Genomic DNA, 20874 nt, shown 5'->3' with positions numbered 1-20874 from the left:
GGTTAGGAAACCGGAAATAAAATAATCTGCAATTTAGAAAACTTCGTTTGCAATAAATCTAAGTTAGGGTTAGGAAACCAGAAATAAAGTAATCTACAATTTAAAAAAATTCGTTTGCAATAAATCCAAGTTAGGGTTAGGAAACCAGAAATAAAGTAATCTACAATTTAGAAAATTTCGTTTGCAACAAATCCAAGTTAGCGTTAGGAAACCGGAAATAAAATAATCTGCAATTTAGAAAACTTTGTTTGCAATAAATCCAAGTTAGGGTTAGGAAACCGGAAATAAAATAATCTACAATTTAGAAAATTTCGTTTGCAATAAATCATGGAATTTCTTTCGTCTCGAGATTTTACAAGAAGAAAAAAAAGAATTTTTGATGTCAGTCAATTAAATCACTTGTTAATTTTAATACTATCATACATTATTAGCATAACTAGCTGATTTAGGTCTTCAACTCACGGGATGACATCGAGGTCCAGAGGAGTGACATAAGGGGGATCCTACCCAAACACTGACCTTCCAGTTTCACTTTTCGAGGACTCTCACGTACATTCCTAATTTGGTGACAATCAGTCCAGCGATTCTTTGATTATAAGCTAACAGACACACATACTTTTGTTAAACAATTGTCTATAGTTATCTAATTCAATAATCTTAAGTCATAACGGAAGAAAGCACTAGTAATATTTGCAATCGTGCAATAACCATTTAAATTACAATTAACGAACAATTCTTGTCTACAGTTTGAGCCATCCGCTGAGAAAACACTTCCACTGTATTTACTTAGTTTCGCTTCCGGGCATAACTTTGATTTCGTGCATTCACCAGACAGATTGTTACAGAAAACGGTTTTACAAATTCTTTTAATTTTGAAGAACACGTTTGTTAATTTGTTTAGTAAAACCACTCGTAAACTACATAACTTCTGTATTCACGACGAAAAGCTTAACTTTCCTCATTTGATTTATTTAATATTTGTTTTAATATATCGTTTGTAAACGTCGCAATAGAATATTGAGGTGAAAACCAGTTGGTTACTGGATATTTAGTGTATCCTTTATAAATACCACAACTTCTATATTATCAGAAAGAGAACTGAAGCTCGTGTCCCTCCTGTTGCTCAGCAAGTCTTCATAACATACTCATGTAACTAGAGAAATTTGCAATTTTTCCAAACAACCAACAACACTCATTTGATTAGTATTAGTATGTTCACACATAAAGTGTTCCAGAACGTGCTTCATGACAGGAAACTATTTGAAACATGCTCACATACGTCGTTTCCAAAAGTTGCATTTAAAGTGTTTAGTGCTCAAGCAAAACAGTTTGTCAGTTTTACTCTCTAGGAAATTCTGGAAAACATCTCAGTTTACATAATTTGTTTTACGTTTCTTGTCACTTTCGGGTATATTCGAGAAATGCATAAGCGTTTTGTGACAGTTAAACACCGTATTTACAAACGTTTTGAAAGTTAAGTTTTTCTCATGTTGAAACATGCTTTCCTTGTTTCTGCTTACTAAGTGTGTATGATTAAGTCTATTTATTTGTGCACTCAAACATAACGTTTGTTATTAACATTTTAAATAGACATTTTCATCGATATATTAACTTGTATTTATCATTATCCGTTAATAAATTATAATAATAGACCATTTCGTATAAAAATAATCACCGTTTTGTGTTTCAAACTTAATTTTAAGATAATCTGTGAAACTGGTGTATGTTGGTGTATTTGCAGGCGTTTCGTAACTGGTGTATTTGATGTACTTACACAGTTTCTTAACTGCTGTATGTTGGTGTATTTGCAGGCGTTTCGTGGCTGGTGTATTTGATGTACTTACACAGTTTCTTAACTGCTGTATGTTGGTGTATTTGCAGGCGTTTCGTGGCTGGTGTATTTGGTGTATTTGCAAACTTTTCTAATTTGTGTACGCTGGTGTATTTGCAGGCGTTTCTTAACTGGTGTATTTGTTGTACTTACACAGTTTCTTAACTGCTGTATGTTGGTTTATTTGCAAAACATTTCTAATTTGTGTACGCTGGTGTATTTGCAGACGTTTCGTAACTGGTGTATTTGATGTACTTACACAGTTTCTTAACTGCTGTATGTTGGTGTATTTGCAGGCGTTTCGTAGCTGGTGTATTTGCAAACTTTTCTAATTTGTGTACGCTGGTGTATTTGCAGGCGTTTCGTAACTGGTGTATTTGTTGTACTTACACAGTTTCTTAACTGCTGTATGTTGGTTTATTTGCAAAACTTTTCTAATTTGTGTACGCTGGTGTATTTGCAGGCGTTTCGTAATTGGTGTATTTGTTGTACTTACAAAGTTTCTTAACTGGTGTTTCTTATGTATTTGCAAATCTTCGTTTTTCTGTCAACTTATTTCAACAATAATTTAGTCCTTATAATTCAAAACGCTCGTAACTTACAAATAATCACGGGTTTAACCAACAATTTTAAAACATGTTTATTTGTTTTCAGTGTGTATAACACTAAAGTTTAGATGCATTTATTGTAGGCTTAGCAGAGACTGTTTTCAGAACCATACACAACTAAAGTTGCTATCTAAAAATTACCAAAAAACATTTATAAAATTCTTTCGAGTCATTCGAGAAATGATCAGTCTGTAACTTTGTCAAGGTTTTAACTTTTAACCACAGAATTCGAGCCACCAAAAAAAGTCTAAAAACAGTAATAGCCATCAGAGAATTCTGGCTTAAAAAGAACTGATTGTAGTAGTACTAATAATTTTAACTTTATAACACACCAGAAAATACTACATAAATATTTCTATCAATATTACCCACCAGGGAATGTTTACCTAAAAAGGTCTTTCAAAATCAACCACCAGGGGGATGTAGGCATAAATAGTTCTATAATATCAATCATCAGGAGGATGTAGGCCTAAATATGTCTCTGCAAAACTAGTTGCCAAGGGTTTGGGATTTCGCACAAAGGTACTCGAGGGCTATCTGTGCTAGCCGTCCCTAATTTAGCAGTGTAAGACTAGAGGGAAGGCAGCTAGTCATCACCACCCACCGCCAACTCTTGGGCTACTCTTTTACCAACGAATAATGAGATTGACCGTTCCATTATAACGCCCTCACGGCTGAAAGGGCAAGCATGTTTGGCGCGACCGGGATGCGAACTCGCGACCCTCAGATTACGATTCGCACGCTTTAACACGCTTGGCCATGCCGGGCCCACAGTTGCTAAGAGATATTACCCTAATAAAGTTTAATAACACTGTCCATGAAAGGACAATGACTTTAGAACTCTACCAATAATATTAAGAGCTACCACAGTATATTAGTCTTAAAAACTCCAATGAGTAGTGACTAATAGATAAAAGAATATATTAACTGAATAAAAGAAACCTGGCAATGTTTTGTGTTAGAAAATACTAACACGAAGAAATCTGGTAATATTAATCACTTGAAACTGTATTCTTAATAAAGTATATGAACGATAGCCACCAGGGCATACTGACCTGAAGAAGTATATGGATAGTAGCCACCAGGGGATGCTGACCTAAAGAAGTTTACGAATAGTAGATACCAGGAGATGCTGACTTAAAGAAGTATAATAATAACAGCCACCACAGAATGCTAAACTAAAGTTATGCTAATAGCCACCAGAGAGCGCTGGGTCTAAGAATTATTAAAAAAGAGAAACCAAAGCTACTAAAATAAATAACTAATAACAATAAATCTGGTAATAATATTTAAACTCAATGATATTTTTGAAATATTCTGAGATATGCACATTTTTTTTATATCAATAGAAATATTGATATATCGTTCAATATAATCACTCAAGGATAGTGGGTTGTTGGGTGGGTTTGGCGTTATATGGCGCAAAGCAACTAGGCTATCTGGAACTGGAAATATACTAACGAAAAAAACTATTATTTTTTAAAGAGAAAGCATACGAGAAATGTGTTTATTACTACATAAAATTATGATATCAAGAACTTGGGGTTGATAATAGTAGAATAATATGAATTAATCAAAGGTTCATGGTTCGATTCTTCACTTCATAACACTTTTAAAATGAACTAAAATATAAACTTTTGGGTTTGAAGGGTAGAGTTGGAGTTATTAATTGATTATGGTGTGTGTGTGTTTTTCGTATAGCAAAGCCACAAAGGGTTATCTGCTCAGCCCACTGAGGGGAATCGAACCCCTGATTTTAGGGTTGTAAATCCGGAGACATACTGCTGTACTAGCGGGGGGCAATTGATTATGGAGCCCAGTTAGCAAAAATAAAAACTGTTACAATGTGCGATCAATGTGTGTTAGATCAGAATAGGACTACCACGTGCAATTATAATTAAAAACACGCATTCTATTGAGTCATCAGTAGATATATTAAAGATGAACTGTGGTAATATTATTTCCAGTTAAATGTGTACTAAATTATTAAAATATATATGCATAACATGAAGTAAAATATAATTCCATAATCTTTGTAATCTTGCATAGATAAGTTGAAAATAAGAAAAAAAATCGTATATCCAAAAAACTCTGATTCTGTCGTTTATTGCTCAGTTATCACTTGTTTTGTTGAGTAGCTTTGCGCGAAATTCAAAACAAACGAACAAATCGGAACGTGAACTTTAGCTTTGTAAACTGTGTGGCCCGGCATGGCCAAGCGTGTTAAGGCGTGCGACTCGTAATCTGAGGGTCGCGGGTTCGCATCCCCGTCGCGCCAAACATGCTCGCCCTTTCAGCCGTGGGGGCGTTATAATGGAGCAGTCAATCCCACTATTCGTTGGTAAAAGAGTAGCCCAAGAGTTGGCGGTGGGTGGTGATGACTAGCTGCCTTCCCTCTAGTCTTACACTGTTAAATTAGGGACGGCTAGCACAGATAACCCTCGAGTAGCTTTGCTCGAAATTCAAAACAAACAAACAAATCGGAAGCGTGAACTTTAGCTTTGTAAACTGTGAGGTTTTACAACTGAGCTACTGGGGGCGCTGTTATATTGCTCTTAATTAATCGTCTCTACGTAATAAATGACTTGTTTTTCAAATATTATTTTATCATATTTCAGTGTCATAAATTCTGAATGCAAAATGTTTTGTTTTTTTTAAATAATAGTGATTGTTGTTTTATATTTATCCAGATGGAGATCGTTTCCAACCCATGTTACGTCAGTGCTCTTTGCAAATGACTGACGCTGAAGTCATTGTCAGTTACGAGGGGAAAAGGTTGACCGCTGACAAAGAGATGGCTCTTCCTCATGGAAGTAAGCTGGACTTCAGATGTTCTGAAGTAGGCATGTACAAGTTTGTAGGCCAGCAACATCTGAAGTGTTCGAATGGCAAATGGAGTTCCACTTTTCCTCACTGTGTGGCCACAACTCTGCAGCGAAATTTCTCAGGTAGGGTTGTTTTTTTTTCATACCAATTAAATAATACACAGCTATCATCTGAATCGAGGAAAAAAACAGTTTGGTATTTCTCTAATTTGTGATAAGCTATAAGATCATCTCATTGTAAATGTTTGTTTGTTGGTTATTAGTTTCATGATTAACCTTGTAAGTGGTACACCATTAAGACCCCCGGTAGTACAGCGGAAAGTCGATGGACTTATAAAGATAAAATCAGGGGATCGATTCCCCTCGGTGAGCTCAGCAGATAATCGGATGTGGCTTTGCTATAAGGAAAAAAACACACACAGGTACGCTACTGCATGCTATTATATTAAATTTCTGAAACCGACGTAACCAGAAACCTGAGTGAAAATATGAAAAATGAGTTAAATTCGTATATATTTCTGCACCCTCAGCCAACATATCGTGAATCACATGATTTATCATAAAGATTACTTTTGTTTTGGCTGAAAAATGCAACAACTTCTGTGAATTAAATGTTTCTATTTATACCCCAATAGAAAAAACAACAACTTGTCTCTGTATCATTAGGGTCTACAACACGAGACTTTCACCCCAGTGGTTATGAATTTAACTTATTGCAGGGTCTAAAACACGAGACTTTCACCCCAGTGGTTATGAATTTAACTTATTGCAGGGTCTAAAACACGAGACTTTCACCCCAGTGGTTATGAATTTAACTTATTGCAGGGTCTAAAACACGAGACTTTCACCCCAGTGGTTATGAATTTAACTTATTGCAGGGTCTAAAACACGAGACTTTCACCCCAGTGGTTATGAATTTAACTTATTGCAGGGTCTAAAACACGAGACTTTCACCCCAGTGGTTATGAATTTAACTTATTGCAGGGTCTAAAACACGAGACTTTCACCCCAGTGGTTATGAATTTAACTTATTGCATTTCCAGAAGGATTCACGAACAAACTTTACCGAATACGTTATCCATCAGCAGAGTAAACAAAGATTGGAAGAAAAAAACATTGTAAAGATTTGTATATTATTTTTATGCATTTACTTTGTTAAAAAAGTAATTCGGAATGCAATACGAAACGGATTGCGTGAGATATAATTTGTTACGTTATAGAAAGCGTTTTGTTATGACTATATATATATAACTATTACACAATAACCCATTATGTGGCTTCTGCCAATTTTCTAATGTACACAATAGCAGACTGGCCAAACGAGACACCAGGAAAAAAAAATTCCTCGCGGGTCTCCATTGGAAAAGTAGTTAGTTTTGTTTTGTTTTTGACAGTTTGTTTTTTTTTAATTTCGCGCAAAGCTACACGAGGGCTATCTGCGCTAGCCATCCCTAATTTAGCAGTGTAAGACTAAAGAAAAGGCAGCTAGTCATCACCACCCACCGTCAACTCTTGGGCTACTCTTTTACTAACGATTAGTGGGATTGACCGTAACATTATAACGTCCCCACGGCTGAAAGGGCGAGCATATTTAGTGCGACGGGAATTCGAATCCGCGATCCTAAAATTACGAATCGAACGCCTTAACCCACGTGGCTATGCCGGGCCTTTTTTGACAGCCTCGTGGGTTCTCTATAACCCTTTTTGCTGTAAAATTGTAAAGTCAAAAGCAATGCTAAATGTACACGCTAGTTCTTACAAAGGTGATGACATTTGTAACCTTACAACCCCATATATCCGTCTCAGAAGACTACATGATGAACGTTTGTGCTGTTAATATTTGTACGCACAGATTACTTGGAAAATTTCGTGTCGTATATTGTGACATAGAATACAGCTCTGCCAGTGCCTGTGATGCTATAGTGGTTGGCCCAAAAATGATAAAAAATTCGAAGTACAAACGAAGAAGACGCAAGAGTGACGAAACAATCGCCAGTAAACACGTCATCGCGAAAATGATTTTTGTTGAGTAATGTGATCTCGAATGTTAGAACCGATAATGTCAGTCAGAATTTTTCAGTGGGCAAGGGAGTGAGAGCTTTATTGGAGTAATATCAATATGATGGATTTATGATGGATTACTGTGCTCTGGATCAGATCAAATTAAACACAATACAGAAACAAAAACACGTTAACAGGGTAGTTCGATAAGTCCGGTTTTCTTAACAGTGACCACAATTATTTCATAAAACCTAAAATTACACTTACACACGTGACAAAACAAATGTAATTTTTATATATTTATACAAGTGTAATAAAATTACACTGAAATGAGAGTAACGATTCTAAAAGAGTAAAAAGATATAGGCAATTTTAAAATTCTGCAGGGTAAAGTACATTATTAAACCCAGAAGTGGATAAATGTACTAATTAACTAATTACTGACTGTTATAATAAGAATATTTATTGCACCTTTGTGACCAGCACAAGCGCCACCTACAATCATCTATAACGTGATGTCCGGGGACGCTGACGTCACCGAGGCCGGAGAAGTGGTCATCCTACCAAACAGCATCGTCCACTTGGATTGTTTGTTTCAGAGAGAACATGGAAACCCTGAATGGGCATGGTCAGCCGGCCAAAGGTGGGTCCTAGGTTGGTTTTTATGTAATTCGTGTTTGAATTTAACCCGAAGGTATATTGTTTAGAAATACAACTGTACAGCTGTAATTTTGTTTTAAAAATAAATATTCTATAATTCAAATGCCAATATAATTCAGTCTTTATAAGTTGTTCAAAAATTCGATTAATTTTAATGGGGATATCATAACGTTGGTGCTGTGTAACAGTACTAAGAAAACATTGGCACATTAAAATATTACAACGAATAGGGGCTTTGTTTCCTAGCAACTGAGAAAACGTGTTCTGGTGCTAAACAGTGTCATCGTGTCTGTTGTAAACATTGTAATAAAGAAGCGTTTCGCTTTAACTAAAGAAAAAAGCATGTTAGAGTGTGAGGTAATGCGTTACTTATCTTCATTGTGTGTGTGTTGAACGTTATATAATATAAAAGCGTTTCGCTTTCTCTTATATAAAAGCGTTTCGCTTTCTCTTAATGTATAATTGTAAAGTATGGCTTCCAGAAATTATATTAGTACTTTTTTTTTAAAATAAATTTGATAAATGTGTTTCCAAACACACACTGCGCATCTCTCAACATGCCCTGACATGGTCAGGTGGTTAAGGCGCTCGATTCGTGATCCGAGGGTCGCGGGTTCGAATCCCCGTCGCACCAAACATGCTCGCCTTATCAGCCGTGAGGGCGTTATAATGTGACGGTCAATCTCACTATTCGTTGGTAAAATAGTACCCCAAGAGTTGGTGGTGGGTGGTGATAACTAGCTGCCTTCCCACTGTCTTACACTGCTAAATTAGGGACGGCTAGTGCAGATAGCCCTCGTGTAGCTTTGCGCGAAATTCAAACCAAACTGATGATTCTATGTGTACCACGAACGTTATAGGTTTTTTTTTTTATTATTCTACAGGGTGGCCCGTAAGTCCATACCCATCCATATATCTTATGTATCCAGTGTATCTGTGTGCTGTCCCTCATTCTCGCTGCATAATATTATGTGACGTCATGTTCTTCATGGCTTACATCGGCCATATTTCTCAAAAAAAAGAAACCAATTTATAATACATGCGTAATTGAATATAACATAAGGATGGGTAGGGACTTACGGGTCACCCTGTACATGTATCATAAGCTTCTCGGACTTATTATATCCTACAAATATATCAGGAACTTACAGTTTTAGTGTTTTACATGCACCAAGAATTTATTTGAATTTTGTGTGTACTAAATTGTTCAGAGAATTATCAGAATTAAAAAAAAAACATTCTGTGGATCAGAAACCTAATTACAGTTGCGGTATTTTACGTGTATCAATAATTTACTGAAGATGTCGCTCGTGTCATTATTTCATTCATAGCATTCAGTTTTAAGTGTTTTTTTTAAGTGTGTGTATGTATGTGTGTTTTTCTTATAGCAAAGCCACATCGGGCTATCTGCTGAGTCAACCAAGGGGAATCGAACCCTTGGTTTTAGTGTTGTAACAATAATTTAATGTAATTGTTTTCCATATTTTATGGGGGGTATGAAAAACATATTCATGTTTTCAATATTCGACGTATTTTAGTTGTATCCTATAACCTGCTGGAAATCAGTAAGTACACATTAAAATATTGGCTATGCGTAATCAAACATGCTCGCCCTTTCATCCGTGGGAGCGTTATAACGTGACGGTCAATCCCACTGTTCCACTATTCGTTGGTAAAAGAGTAGTCCAAGAGTTGGCGGTGGGTGGTGATGACTAGCTGCCTTCCCTCTAGTCTTACACTGCTAAATTATGGACGGCTAGTGCAGATAGCCCTTAAGTAGCTTTGCGCGAAATTCAAAACAAACAAACAAGCTATGCGTAACTGGCGTAATTAATAATTTAGAGAAACAGGTATTAAAAAATAATGAAACTAGTTAACGAACAAACAAATCTATAAATATTGAAGTACAATCGACAGTAGCATAGTGTCACTCATTAACCTTTGATTAACAATTTGTTTGTTTGTTACTGCTTTGAATTTGGCGCAAAACTACACGAGGGCTATTTGCACTAGCCGTCCCTAATTTAGCAGTGGGTTACTCTTTTACAAACGAATAGTGGGATTGACCGTAACATTATAACGCCCCTACGGCTGAAAGGGCGAACATATTTGGTGCGACCGGGATTCGAACCCGCGACCGTCGGATTACGAGTCGAACGCCTTAACCACCTGGTTATACCCGGCCGAATCAAAGAGTTAAACTTACAAAATGTGTTTACCAATTATTCGGGATGGAATTCATATTTGAACATAGTCGTGTGAAATTTGTTTTATAAGAGTAAGAAATAAACTGTTTTACTGGTTAGGCCAAAAATATTGGCGCCTGCCTGAGAATCCATTCTACATGTTGTACAGTAATAATGATTTCCGTTACTTCTCTTAGTTTGTTTTAGTTCGGTAATCTATGGTCTAACTGACCTGAATTTTCAAATCCAGCCACGATCTCTGCTGTGATCTTGTTTTGGGCTGAGATTCATTTTAATCCTATAAAGACCTTTTCTTGAAATTAAATCAAACCGAAACAGCACCGTAGTTATCAGATGTACAACCCATCAGTTCTCTCTTTGAGCAACAAAACCAAAACCATGACAACCGAGATGTGCTTTGTTAAGCCGACAAGAAAGAAGAAAAATCGATGTAGCATATAATGAGAACGTTGTGAATGTGATGTATCTGATTGGTCGAAACCCCTAAAGGGAAACAGGATGTTAGGGCTAACTAAAAACTGTCCAGGATTACTCATTCTTTCTCCTTGTCAAAATCTCTAACCTTCCAGAGCATAATTTGTTTACCACGAGCACCCATAAGCTTACCCTTTATTTATCATTTGTGAATGTTTAAGAGACATATCTGGTGACTAGAATTCTTAAGAGCCTACGTAATAAACGTAGTTTCGAGTTATCTATTGACACGTGAATGAAAGAGTATTTCTATAAATTATTCCTTTAAGAAATATTGGACGAAATCAAGACTTTTATTCTCAATTTTTAGGCAGTATCCTTGCGGGTGGTCATTGTCGACTGACGAAAGGAGTTGGAAATACCGATTGTCCATTTATTATGCCAAAGAGGAAGACTCTGGTTTCTATAGCTGCACCACACCTAGAGGTGAAAGTAACAAGATTTATGTTATTGTCAAAGGTAAGCTATGTGTGACCACCAGTCTCGTGGGTTGCGTTGGTATATTTTATTCGCTTTTTTAAAGTATGATGTGTAACATCGTTGTGCTGACAAGAAATATATTGCAAGTGGACACAGCCATACATAGCAAACGTGTTTTCTTAGTAATGGTCAATATTATATGAGAACATTGTATTTAAAGTACACTGCACCTAACGCATTGACGACTTAGACTTTGAAAGGTCTTAAGATAAACTGATGCATAAGAAATTAAATTTGAAGAATTATAACCCTACAATTCGGGTTTTTATACAGCACTTATTGTGTTAAGCTATAAAATGACTAGAATAAGTAACATTTTTTAATATATAGTAAAAGGGGTTATCAGTGCTTTTGTTATCTTAAATATATTTCAAAATATCTTCAAAACTGACTTGATGAATAAAAGAAATCTTTCGTAACAGTTTTATAAAAGTATATAGGTATCCAATTCTCGGCTACTTACTAGTTCTAAATATATTTTAGAACACCTTAAGGTGATTTGATTGGCTACTTACTAGTTCTAAATATATTTTAGAACACCTTAAGGTGATTTGATTGGCTACTTACTAGTTCTAAATATATTTTAGAACACCTTAAGGTGATTTGATTGGCTACTTACTAGTTCTAAATATATTTTAGAACACCTTAAGGTGATTTGATACGTTCGACATATTTTTACAATTGCTCTAGAATCATAATCTACATCTGTAGAGCTAGATGAACGATTAATTATTTTAAACTTACTGAAGAATAACATAGCATAATAGTATTCGAAAATTATTTTTGTTTTGGTAGAATATTGAATGTTTTTGCAGCTCACTTACTGCTTCGCATTTTGATTGTTTATAATTCTTAATTGATCTGGTAAAAATATATCTTAACGCAAAATGCTGTTGACGATACAGCCTAAACATTTTTCTTTTCCGTGATAAATAATATACTACTTTGCATACACCTTTCTAAGCATGGATTCAACTTCGTAATTCGAATGCACACAAGCTAACTGCCACTCATAGTTTTATTACTAATAGGAAGGAGAAGAGAGAGTAGTAACCATTCCTAAGCCTGAAACATCGATTTCTTCTCTAACAAATGTTTCATAGCGAAGAGCTCACATTTATTGGAGATTGAGATTTTCAGGGATTATTCCAAACCGTGGAGATTCGGTCGGTGTAAGACACAGATGATCATTATTTTCACAAACACAATTTCAAATCAATATTCAGACTACCATTTTCGCCACATTCTGCTCAAGAAGAAAATATCTGAGTTTGTTATTGTTGATTTATTTTCCTTGCAATATATAAGTGAATTTCAGTGAAGAAATGATGGCATATAGGCCTAATATATTTTTTTATTCACTAGTCTCGCTGCAACAGACTAGTTTCGACGAATCCACGGTCCATTAGTATTCCTAGGAAAAGCGAAGCAAATAAAGAAGTGTGCTTTATGTAACTGCCGAACGCCAGCAATTTGTTTATACAGCTAAACAGACGAATATTTGCGTTGTTATTGCAGCCGACTTTATATTCTCCGTTTCTTAGGTTTTTCCTAAAATTTGAAGTTAGAAATTCACGGGAATGTTTCGTAACTATAACCATGGGACTAGGATCAAATAAGTTTTACTGATTTATTTATTTTTTTATTTATAGAGGGGAACCTTCATAACTTTTCCCTAACACCTTGGATAGAAAAGAAAAATTTAATTTGTGTGGCACTCAAAAACATTGATTGAATAATTGAACTTTTTTAATCTAATATTTTATAATATTCTTTGCGTTTGTTATCGGGCGGGACCCGTCTGATAATATTTTATAAGAGAACAAGCTGGCTTTTTATTTACTATCCCTAGATGGCTCAGCGGTAAATTTGGGAGCTTATAACATTAAAATTCGAGGTTTGATACGTACAATGAGTAGATAACAAACAATCATATGTGTATTACATTTATGTTTATCTAGTTAATAACGTCGAAAGCCCATAAGAAATGTTTACAAACTTTTATTTATTATTTATATTTGTTAAGTCACTTGACATTTTCAACACTCAGACAGAAGTGAGCTTAAAAATAGCTTTTAATCTTCATTTTCTATCTTCTAAAATGTCGTATAACCTCGTTATAAGTGCTTGTGGGTTAACAAGAATTTCAATATTTTTAATCTGTTCGCATCCTTTATCAGGTGTGGAATGTCTGCTAGAGATCCCTGGTTTGTTATTCCCGCTTGTTTGCTTTTTTATTACTGCATGGTTTAAGAAGCGCACTTATTATTTCAGTTATTATAATACTTTAGTTAATATTAGGCCCATTTCATATTTAAACATTATATTGTTTACCTAATCCTTTAGGGATTTTCAACTATTGTAAGGGTGTGTAGTTTTGGTATTCATGCCATGCGTAAATACTTGTTATATCCCTTAGCGATGGCACGTTTCACTCAAAACCTTTTTTCTTAACTTAAATAATCTTCCATAGGGGGCCTCATAATCACATACATTACAAAGAAGACAAACACAAAAATCAAATAAACACTATTATGGAAATGAAATGCACTTTATAAAATTATTTATTATAGTTTATGTCAAAGGGCATACAATAGTACAGAGTTATGAACAAGGGCAAACAAGTTTAGAATGCCAATGAAAGAAAGTATCGATATTATTATGAATTCCATATCTCGAATAATCAAAACTTATTTTCTTTCTTAACTGTGCCTTATAAAAGGACAACAGATATAAATGAACGTTTTTACCTATACATATTTTTCTAACAGTCATAATACAATATTTAGCTAAAGTAATCAAAAACTTAGATTGTAAGACTTCACCTTTCAATAAACCGTACAAATTTTTGATTAAATAATATTTTCATGCCATAGAAATACGTCAAAATATTTTTGATCAAAAACCTATTCATATAAGCCAATATTTGTTATGGTGTTTATATTACGTCTTTTACAAATTATGATAAGTTATGTACTTAACAGGTTATAAGTGTTAAGCCTATTTTATTTTAATATATCACATTTTTAATCTCGCTCCACAGGAATTTTAAAGAATATAGAATAATGTATAATAATATTACTCCAGCCTCATATTTATTGTTATATATACTACAATATATTCAATGAATAATTGGTTATTCTTGAATCCAATTTTGCCTGTATTATTCTAGGCATGTAGTCACGTGCTTGTGAATCGAAACGTCATTATATATTATTATTTTAATTAATATTGATATGCAAAATGGTTACTGATAATTAATTAAGTGTTTGGTCTTAAGTAACAGACGAAGTGTCTTTCATTTATATGCAAAAACGGCTCGTTTGGGTTGAGAAAATATTTTACACAGAAGAGCAAACAACGTTTCGACCTTCTTCGGTCATCGTCAGGTTCACAAAGAAAGAGGTAACTGACCGGAAGCTGACCACATGTTTGAAAGGGGTTGTGTAACTGAGTGTCGGAATGTAGAGGGCGGTATTAGATGTTTGAATATATAATTTTATTTATTTTATTGTATCAATATAGGTATAAAGGCGTTCCTTTATATTGTTTTATTTTGGGTTTAAGTTGTTGTATAAGTAAGGCTTCTTTAATTTTGCGTTTGTTTATGTTTGTTTCTTTATTTAGTATCTGAGTGTTTTCTATGGTTATGTTGTGTTTATTTGACTTGCAGTGTAAGTTTTTGTGTTTTTCTCAGTGTATTTGTACTTACCTGTTACCATTATGTCTGAACTAGAATACAGTACACCACTATTAACAGTACACGCTCACACGATCGTTAAGAAACTAAGAAATTTAAACCAACGAATTATTAATAGAAGAAATGACATCTATTTTATTCAACAATGTAGAAAGGAACAACTAACCCCGAATTTTGTAAAGGTAAAACTTTCAAAAAATTTTAATACATACACAAACATTATCCAATATTTACAGAAAAAAACTACTTAAAGCCATGTTGAACACAAAATACAAAGAACTACATGACTTACAAAAACAAAAAATGAACCTAGACCATCAACTGGCATGCTGCATTAAACCAGAGATTTACGGACTTACACAACGAAACATATACCAAATCAATACTAAGAACGACAGAGACAAAAAGATCTGCCACAACAAAAAACTAGAAAAACTAAGATGCAAACAACAAAAAAGACACCAAAACGACAAACCGTTGACTAACCTCATAATTAACAGATCCGACCGTCAATTAAACACAGACGAGATACATCTACTTAACAAAGGACTCAACTTCGCAATAGCACCTAGGTACATTCCAACCATAGAAATCAAAACATATTTAGAAGACCTAGCCAGGAGACTTGTGATACTTTCTACAGAGAACAAAAACAAGGAAACAACCAAAAAACAACCAACAGAAAGAAGACAACTTAGATAATTTTATTGACATCCAACAGCCAAACTTCCCAGGTAAAATTACAAATTTATATTTTCCAGAAACACCTAAAAACAACATCTTAAACGATTTTTTCAAAGAATTTTCTCACAAAACCATCAACATAATCACTTAAAACAGAAAACTAAAAAGCAACCTTACAATAAGAGACATTAATTCCATTAAAACCTAAAACAAGACAAAACATAAAAATTCTAAAAGCAGATAAAGGTAACGCTATAGTCATAATGAACACGAATGAATGCATCCAAAAAATGAATAACATCCTATCAGACACGAACAAATTTAAACCAATACACACAAATCCAACAAAGACACACGAGGCGCAACTGAACAAATTGCTACTACAAATGAAAAAAGCCAACACAATTTCACAAACACTTTATTCCTACCTACGAAAAACCGACTCACGGACACCGCAAATATACGGCATCCCCAAACCTCATAAACCAGATTGTCCATTACGACCAATAATGTCCACATATGAATCGTTTAATTACAATCTTGGTAAATACATAGCATGGGCATTCTCCAAATATGTAACATCAGCCAGCTCATTCATCAAAGACTCTTTTAATTTCAAGTCTAATCTAAATCAACTTAATCATAAAGCCTTAATGGCCAGTTTCGATGTTATATCTCTCTTTACAGAAGTTCCAACCACTGAAGCCTGCAAGATAGCCTTAGAACTCTATATCCGAGACCCTAACCCAACTATAGACATTCCCAGCAACCAATTAGCAACCCTCATAGAATTCACCACGATAAAGACAAACTTCATGTTCAACAACCAAAACTATATACAAACAAATGGCCTAAGCATGGGCAACCCAGTATCACCAGTTCTAGCCAATATTTTTATGACACAAGTTGAAACACAAACAATTAACACAGCATTACATCCACCACTATACTGGTACAGATATGTAGATTACACGGTTGCGGGATTCAAATCTACAGAACACATACTTAATTTTTTCAATCACATTAACTCTATACATCCCAACATTAACTTCACATGTGAACAGGAAGAAAGCAATCAAATATCATTTCTTAACCTCAAAATTACAAGAACTGACACACAATTCAAAACAGAAATCCACCGAAAAATCACCCATACTGGACTATACATTCCTTGGGACTCAGCACATGAAACAAAACAAAAACTCAACATACTAAGAAACCAAATAAACACAGCCATAAAACTATGCTCACCAGATAAAATTAACGATGAATTAGACAATATAAAACAATACTTCATCAACATCAATAAGTTTCCTCCACAAACCGTGGAAAACATTATACGCACACACCTAGACATAAAGCAAAATCAACCAACTAAAGTAAATATATCTCCCGAATCAAAAAATCACGAAACCATATACTGCTGTATACCATATATTCCTGACATCAGCAAACAAATAACCAACATTTGGTAAAAAACTAATAACAAAATATGACATTCCAATTAATACCAAATTCATTCAAAAATCAGGCACAAAACTGAGGTCTATACTATGTAAAAACTACACTGACAAACACCACACCAACATTATTTATAAAATACAATGCGATAACTGCCACGACTTCTATATTGGAGAAACAAGTAGAAAAATGGAAACCAGATTCAAAGAACATAAAAAAGTCACCTTCACACGTTTTCGAACACTGCAAGTCAAATAAACACAACATAACCATAGAAAACACTCAAATACTAAATAAAGAAACAAACATAAACAAACGCAAAATTAAAGAAGCCTTACTTATACAAAACTTAAACCCAAAATAAACCAATATAAAGGAACGCCTTTATACCTATATTAATATAATAAAACAAATAAAATTATATATTCAAACATCTAATACCGCCCTCTACATTCCGACACTCAGTTACACAACTCCTTTCAAACATGTGGTCAGCTTCCGGTCAGTTACCTCTTTCTTTGTGAACCTGACGATGACCGAAGAAGGTCGAAACGTTGTTCGCTCTTCTATGTAAAATATTTTCTCAACTCATGTTTGTTTGTTTTGGAATTTCGCACAAAGCTACTCGAGGACTATCTGTGCTAGCCGTCCCTAATTTTGCAGCGTAAGACTAGAGGAAAGGCAGCTAGTCATCACCACCCACCGCCAAGTCTTGGGCTACTCTTTCACCAACGAATAGTGGGATTGACCGTCACATTATACGCCCCCACGGCTGGGAGGGCGAGCATGTTTAGCGCGACGCGGGCGCGAACCCGCGACCCTCGGATTACGAGTCGCACGCCTTACGCGCTTGGCCATGCCACGTCTTCTCAACTCAGTGATGACGAGAAACCCACTTGTTGAGAAATTTATATGCAAAAACGGCTCGTTTGGGCCGAGAAAACACTTTTACATAGAACGAGCCGTTTTTGCATATATATTTCTCAACAAGTGGGTTTCTCGACATCACTGAATTGTGTTTCAGTGATTTTTTTCATACATTCTAACTTCAAGTGTTTATTAGTGACATCTGGTGAATAAAATTGTTTTGCTTTTTTTAAACATTATTATATATCTTAATTTACGTTTTTCTTCTTCTAATACCTTATTAGTGAATTAATTGGCGTATTTTAAAACTAACATAAGCGTGGTTGAAGATGTGAATTTTCAGTCAAACATATTGTTTGTACTTTTAATGTTTGGTGGCTCAAGATACAATTACGTTATTATTTAACATTTTACAATAGACGTGGAGTGTCCACCGATAAATTCTATAGACCATAACCGTGTAATGGCTGTGGAAGGTAATAAAATGCACAGCAAGGCTCATTTCGCTTGCATGGAAGGTTTCAAGCTGGTTGGTTCCAAGGATATCACGTGCACAGCCTCCGGCAAGTGGTCTGACGCTCCACCTCTCTGCCAATGTAAGTTAAAAAGGAAATGAAAAAAGGCTTAAACAAATATAACTTTTTAGATAGTTTGTTGACTAATCGTTAATATTTAAAGTAAACGATAACTAATTAAATTTATTTTATAAATGTTGGCTATTTTGTTTATGCAAAATATTTACCAGATCTACGAAAAACCAACAAACCACAACTCTTGTGGTAAGACTAATATTAACTCTAATCAGAACAAAAATACAAATTAATCCGGTAATAAGTATAGATTATTAAATATACCAATAATTTTGTTCTAAGTTTACTTACTGATTATAAATATATTATTTTATTACAAGTTACAGCTTTTACTGTAAAAGTTGTAACTTAAAGTAAAATAATAATTAGGCGTACTGTTTTTGTTCTAAGTTTACTTACTGATTATAAATATATTATTTTATTACAAGTTACAGCTTTTACTGTAAAAGTTGTAACTTAAAGTAAAATAATAATTAGGCGTACTGTTTTTACTCATAAAGATGAGAGTGCACTGTTTTATCTCTCGGATACCCTCGTTGTTAACGATATTTTTGGTGGTAAACCAAATGGTATGTCTTCAGGTTCAGTCAACTGAGAAAAATTCTAGATTATTCTGAGAAAGTTTAAGCTAACATTGCGAAATAATTTATAATAATGAACAATATGTAATAAAAATAAATATATCAAACATTCTAACCAATACTATAAGTGGAAGTAACACTAAAGAAAGAAAACCGTATACCAAGCTTGCCGAACACTAACACTAATTTCTTTCTGGCTTCAAGTATTGTTGTAGTAGCAACTTAAAATCGGTAAAACTACGTAAACACAACTTATTAAGCATACATACAGCTTCCAGCTGCAGCACACCGCTGTATACAAAAGTAATTTCGAATTACATCGTATAAATGATTTATCGATTACATAAAAATTTTAAACATATAATAGCTACTAATTTGTTTCACTTCGTTAAAATGATTGAGTGGATAAAGCTGGTAAAAAATGGGGAGACAAGTAGAGAATTATTAACATATAATTAGGTAACTTATTTACAATTCACACTTGTCCATTATTTCGGCCAATTGTCATCATTAGGTCGAGAGGTAAGGAACGTAGTTTTTCTCTATCTTCAACTGTTGTAAGATTACTGATCTAGGGCAAAGTTTAATTTATGTTTATCTGCTCATCCATTATTAATATATTTCTATCCAGCCTATCCTCTAGACGGTCGAGTATTGATTAAATTGCGCTGATATAATTTAATTACAAACTGTTGGTCCTGATAACTTGGTGATCTGTGTGACTAGAAGTTACCTCATTCCAAAGAGACAAAGCCCAGCATGACCAGGTGGTTAAGGCACTCGACTCGAAATTTGAGGGTTGCGGGTTCAAATCCCCGTCACAACAAATATGTTTGCCCTTTCAGCCGTGGGTACATTATAATGTGACGGTCAATCGCACTATTCGTCAGTAAAAGAGTAGTCCAATAGTTGGCGGTGGATGGTGATGATTATCTGCGCTAGCCGTCCTTAATTTAGCAGTGTAATAGTAAAGGGTAGTCATCTCCACCCACCGCCAACTCTTTTACCGACGAATAGTAGGATTGACCGTCACATTATAATGTCACCACGGCTGAAAGGGCGAGCATGTTTGGTGCGACGGGGGAACCCGCAACCCTGGGATTATGATTCGAACGCCTTAACCCACCTGTTCATGCCAGGCCTTCACGTTTTATGATCATAACTTCCTTTTATTGTTCTAACTGAAATTTTTGGTATTTATTCATATTTACACTAAATCTTATTAATTTTAAAAGCCCTCCCCCCTGGTGATACAACGGAATGTTTGCTGACATACAACACTAGAAATACTTAAATTTTGCATTCGGTTAAACAATCTCAACGTAAGATGATGTAGTGACTTTTGTTTAAATTGTACTGTGGACAATGACATCTATTGCTCATAGAAGTTTCAGGTTACGAAATCGAAACCTTGCACCATAAAACAAACTTACGTAGTTAATGACGAACTACTTTGTGTGGTAAATAATTTTTATAGTTGAAAACAAAATTATAAATTCATTACTCTTGCTAGTTTTATAAAATATGCGTTTTTATAAAATCTATCGAATAATAAAAGAGATGCAATTTGTTTTTGTTTTATTTAGACACTTTAGAACGAACTAATATTCAGGTGACTCAGTTGCAAATATGTATGCTTATAACGCTAAAAAACAGGGTTCAGGTACCCGTGGTGACACAGCACAGTCTATTATCTAACTTTGTGATTAACATTAGAGAAACAAACAATCGTTTCCTCATAATCTATTACTGCCATCTGCTTTGATCGAAGCTATCTAACGATGTCTAGACGACACCGGCAATAGATAATAGCAAATGACAATCCAACGGTAGAGTCGTGTTTGGATGGTGTCGTGATAGAGAGAACTCTAACCACAAATTTAAAATACTTTTGTGTTTTCTTTT

The 20874-nt window shown here is 34.6% G+C and overlaps 1 protein-coding gene across 1 annotated transcript in view; it reads left to right on the top strand.

Moving 5' to 3' along the window:
• LOC143228817 (locomotion-related protein Hikaru genki-like) overlaps positions 1 to 20874 on the top strand; it is a 65465-nt gene that overhangs the window by 38221 nt on the left and 6370 nt on the right. The window contains exons 3-6 of the mRNA XM_076460187.1: positions 5130 to 5387; positions 7749 to 7908; positions 10917 to 11065; positions 18218 to 18394. Of these exons, the coding sequence (XP_076316302.1) occupies positions 5130 to 5387; positions 7749 to 7908; positions 10917 to 11065; positions 18218 to 18394 (744 nt within the window). The remainder of the gene's footprint in view (positions 1 to 5129; positions 5388 to 7748; positions 7909 to 10916; positions 11066 to 18217; positions 18395 to 20874) is intronic.

The sequence above is a fragment of the Tachypleus tridentatus genome, chromosome 10, assembly GCF_004210375.1.
Source record: "Tachypleus tridentatus isolate NWPU-2018 chromosome 10, ASM421037v1, whole genome shotgun sequence".
In the NCBI taxonomy this organism is placed as follows: Eukaryota; Metazoa; Arthropoda; class Merostomata; order Xiphosura; family Limulidae; genus Tachypleus; species Tachypleus tridentatus.
Note: the sequence above shows the minus strand (reverse complement) of the source record. Positions and strands in the feature narration are given on the sequence as shown.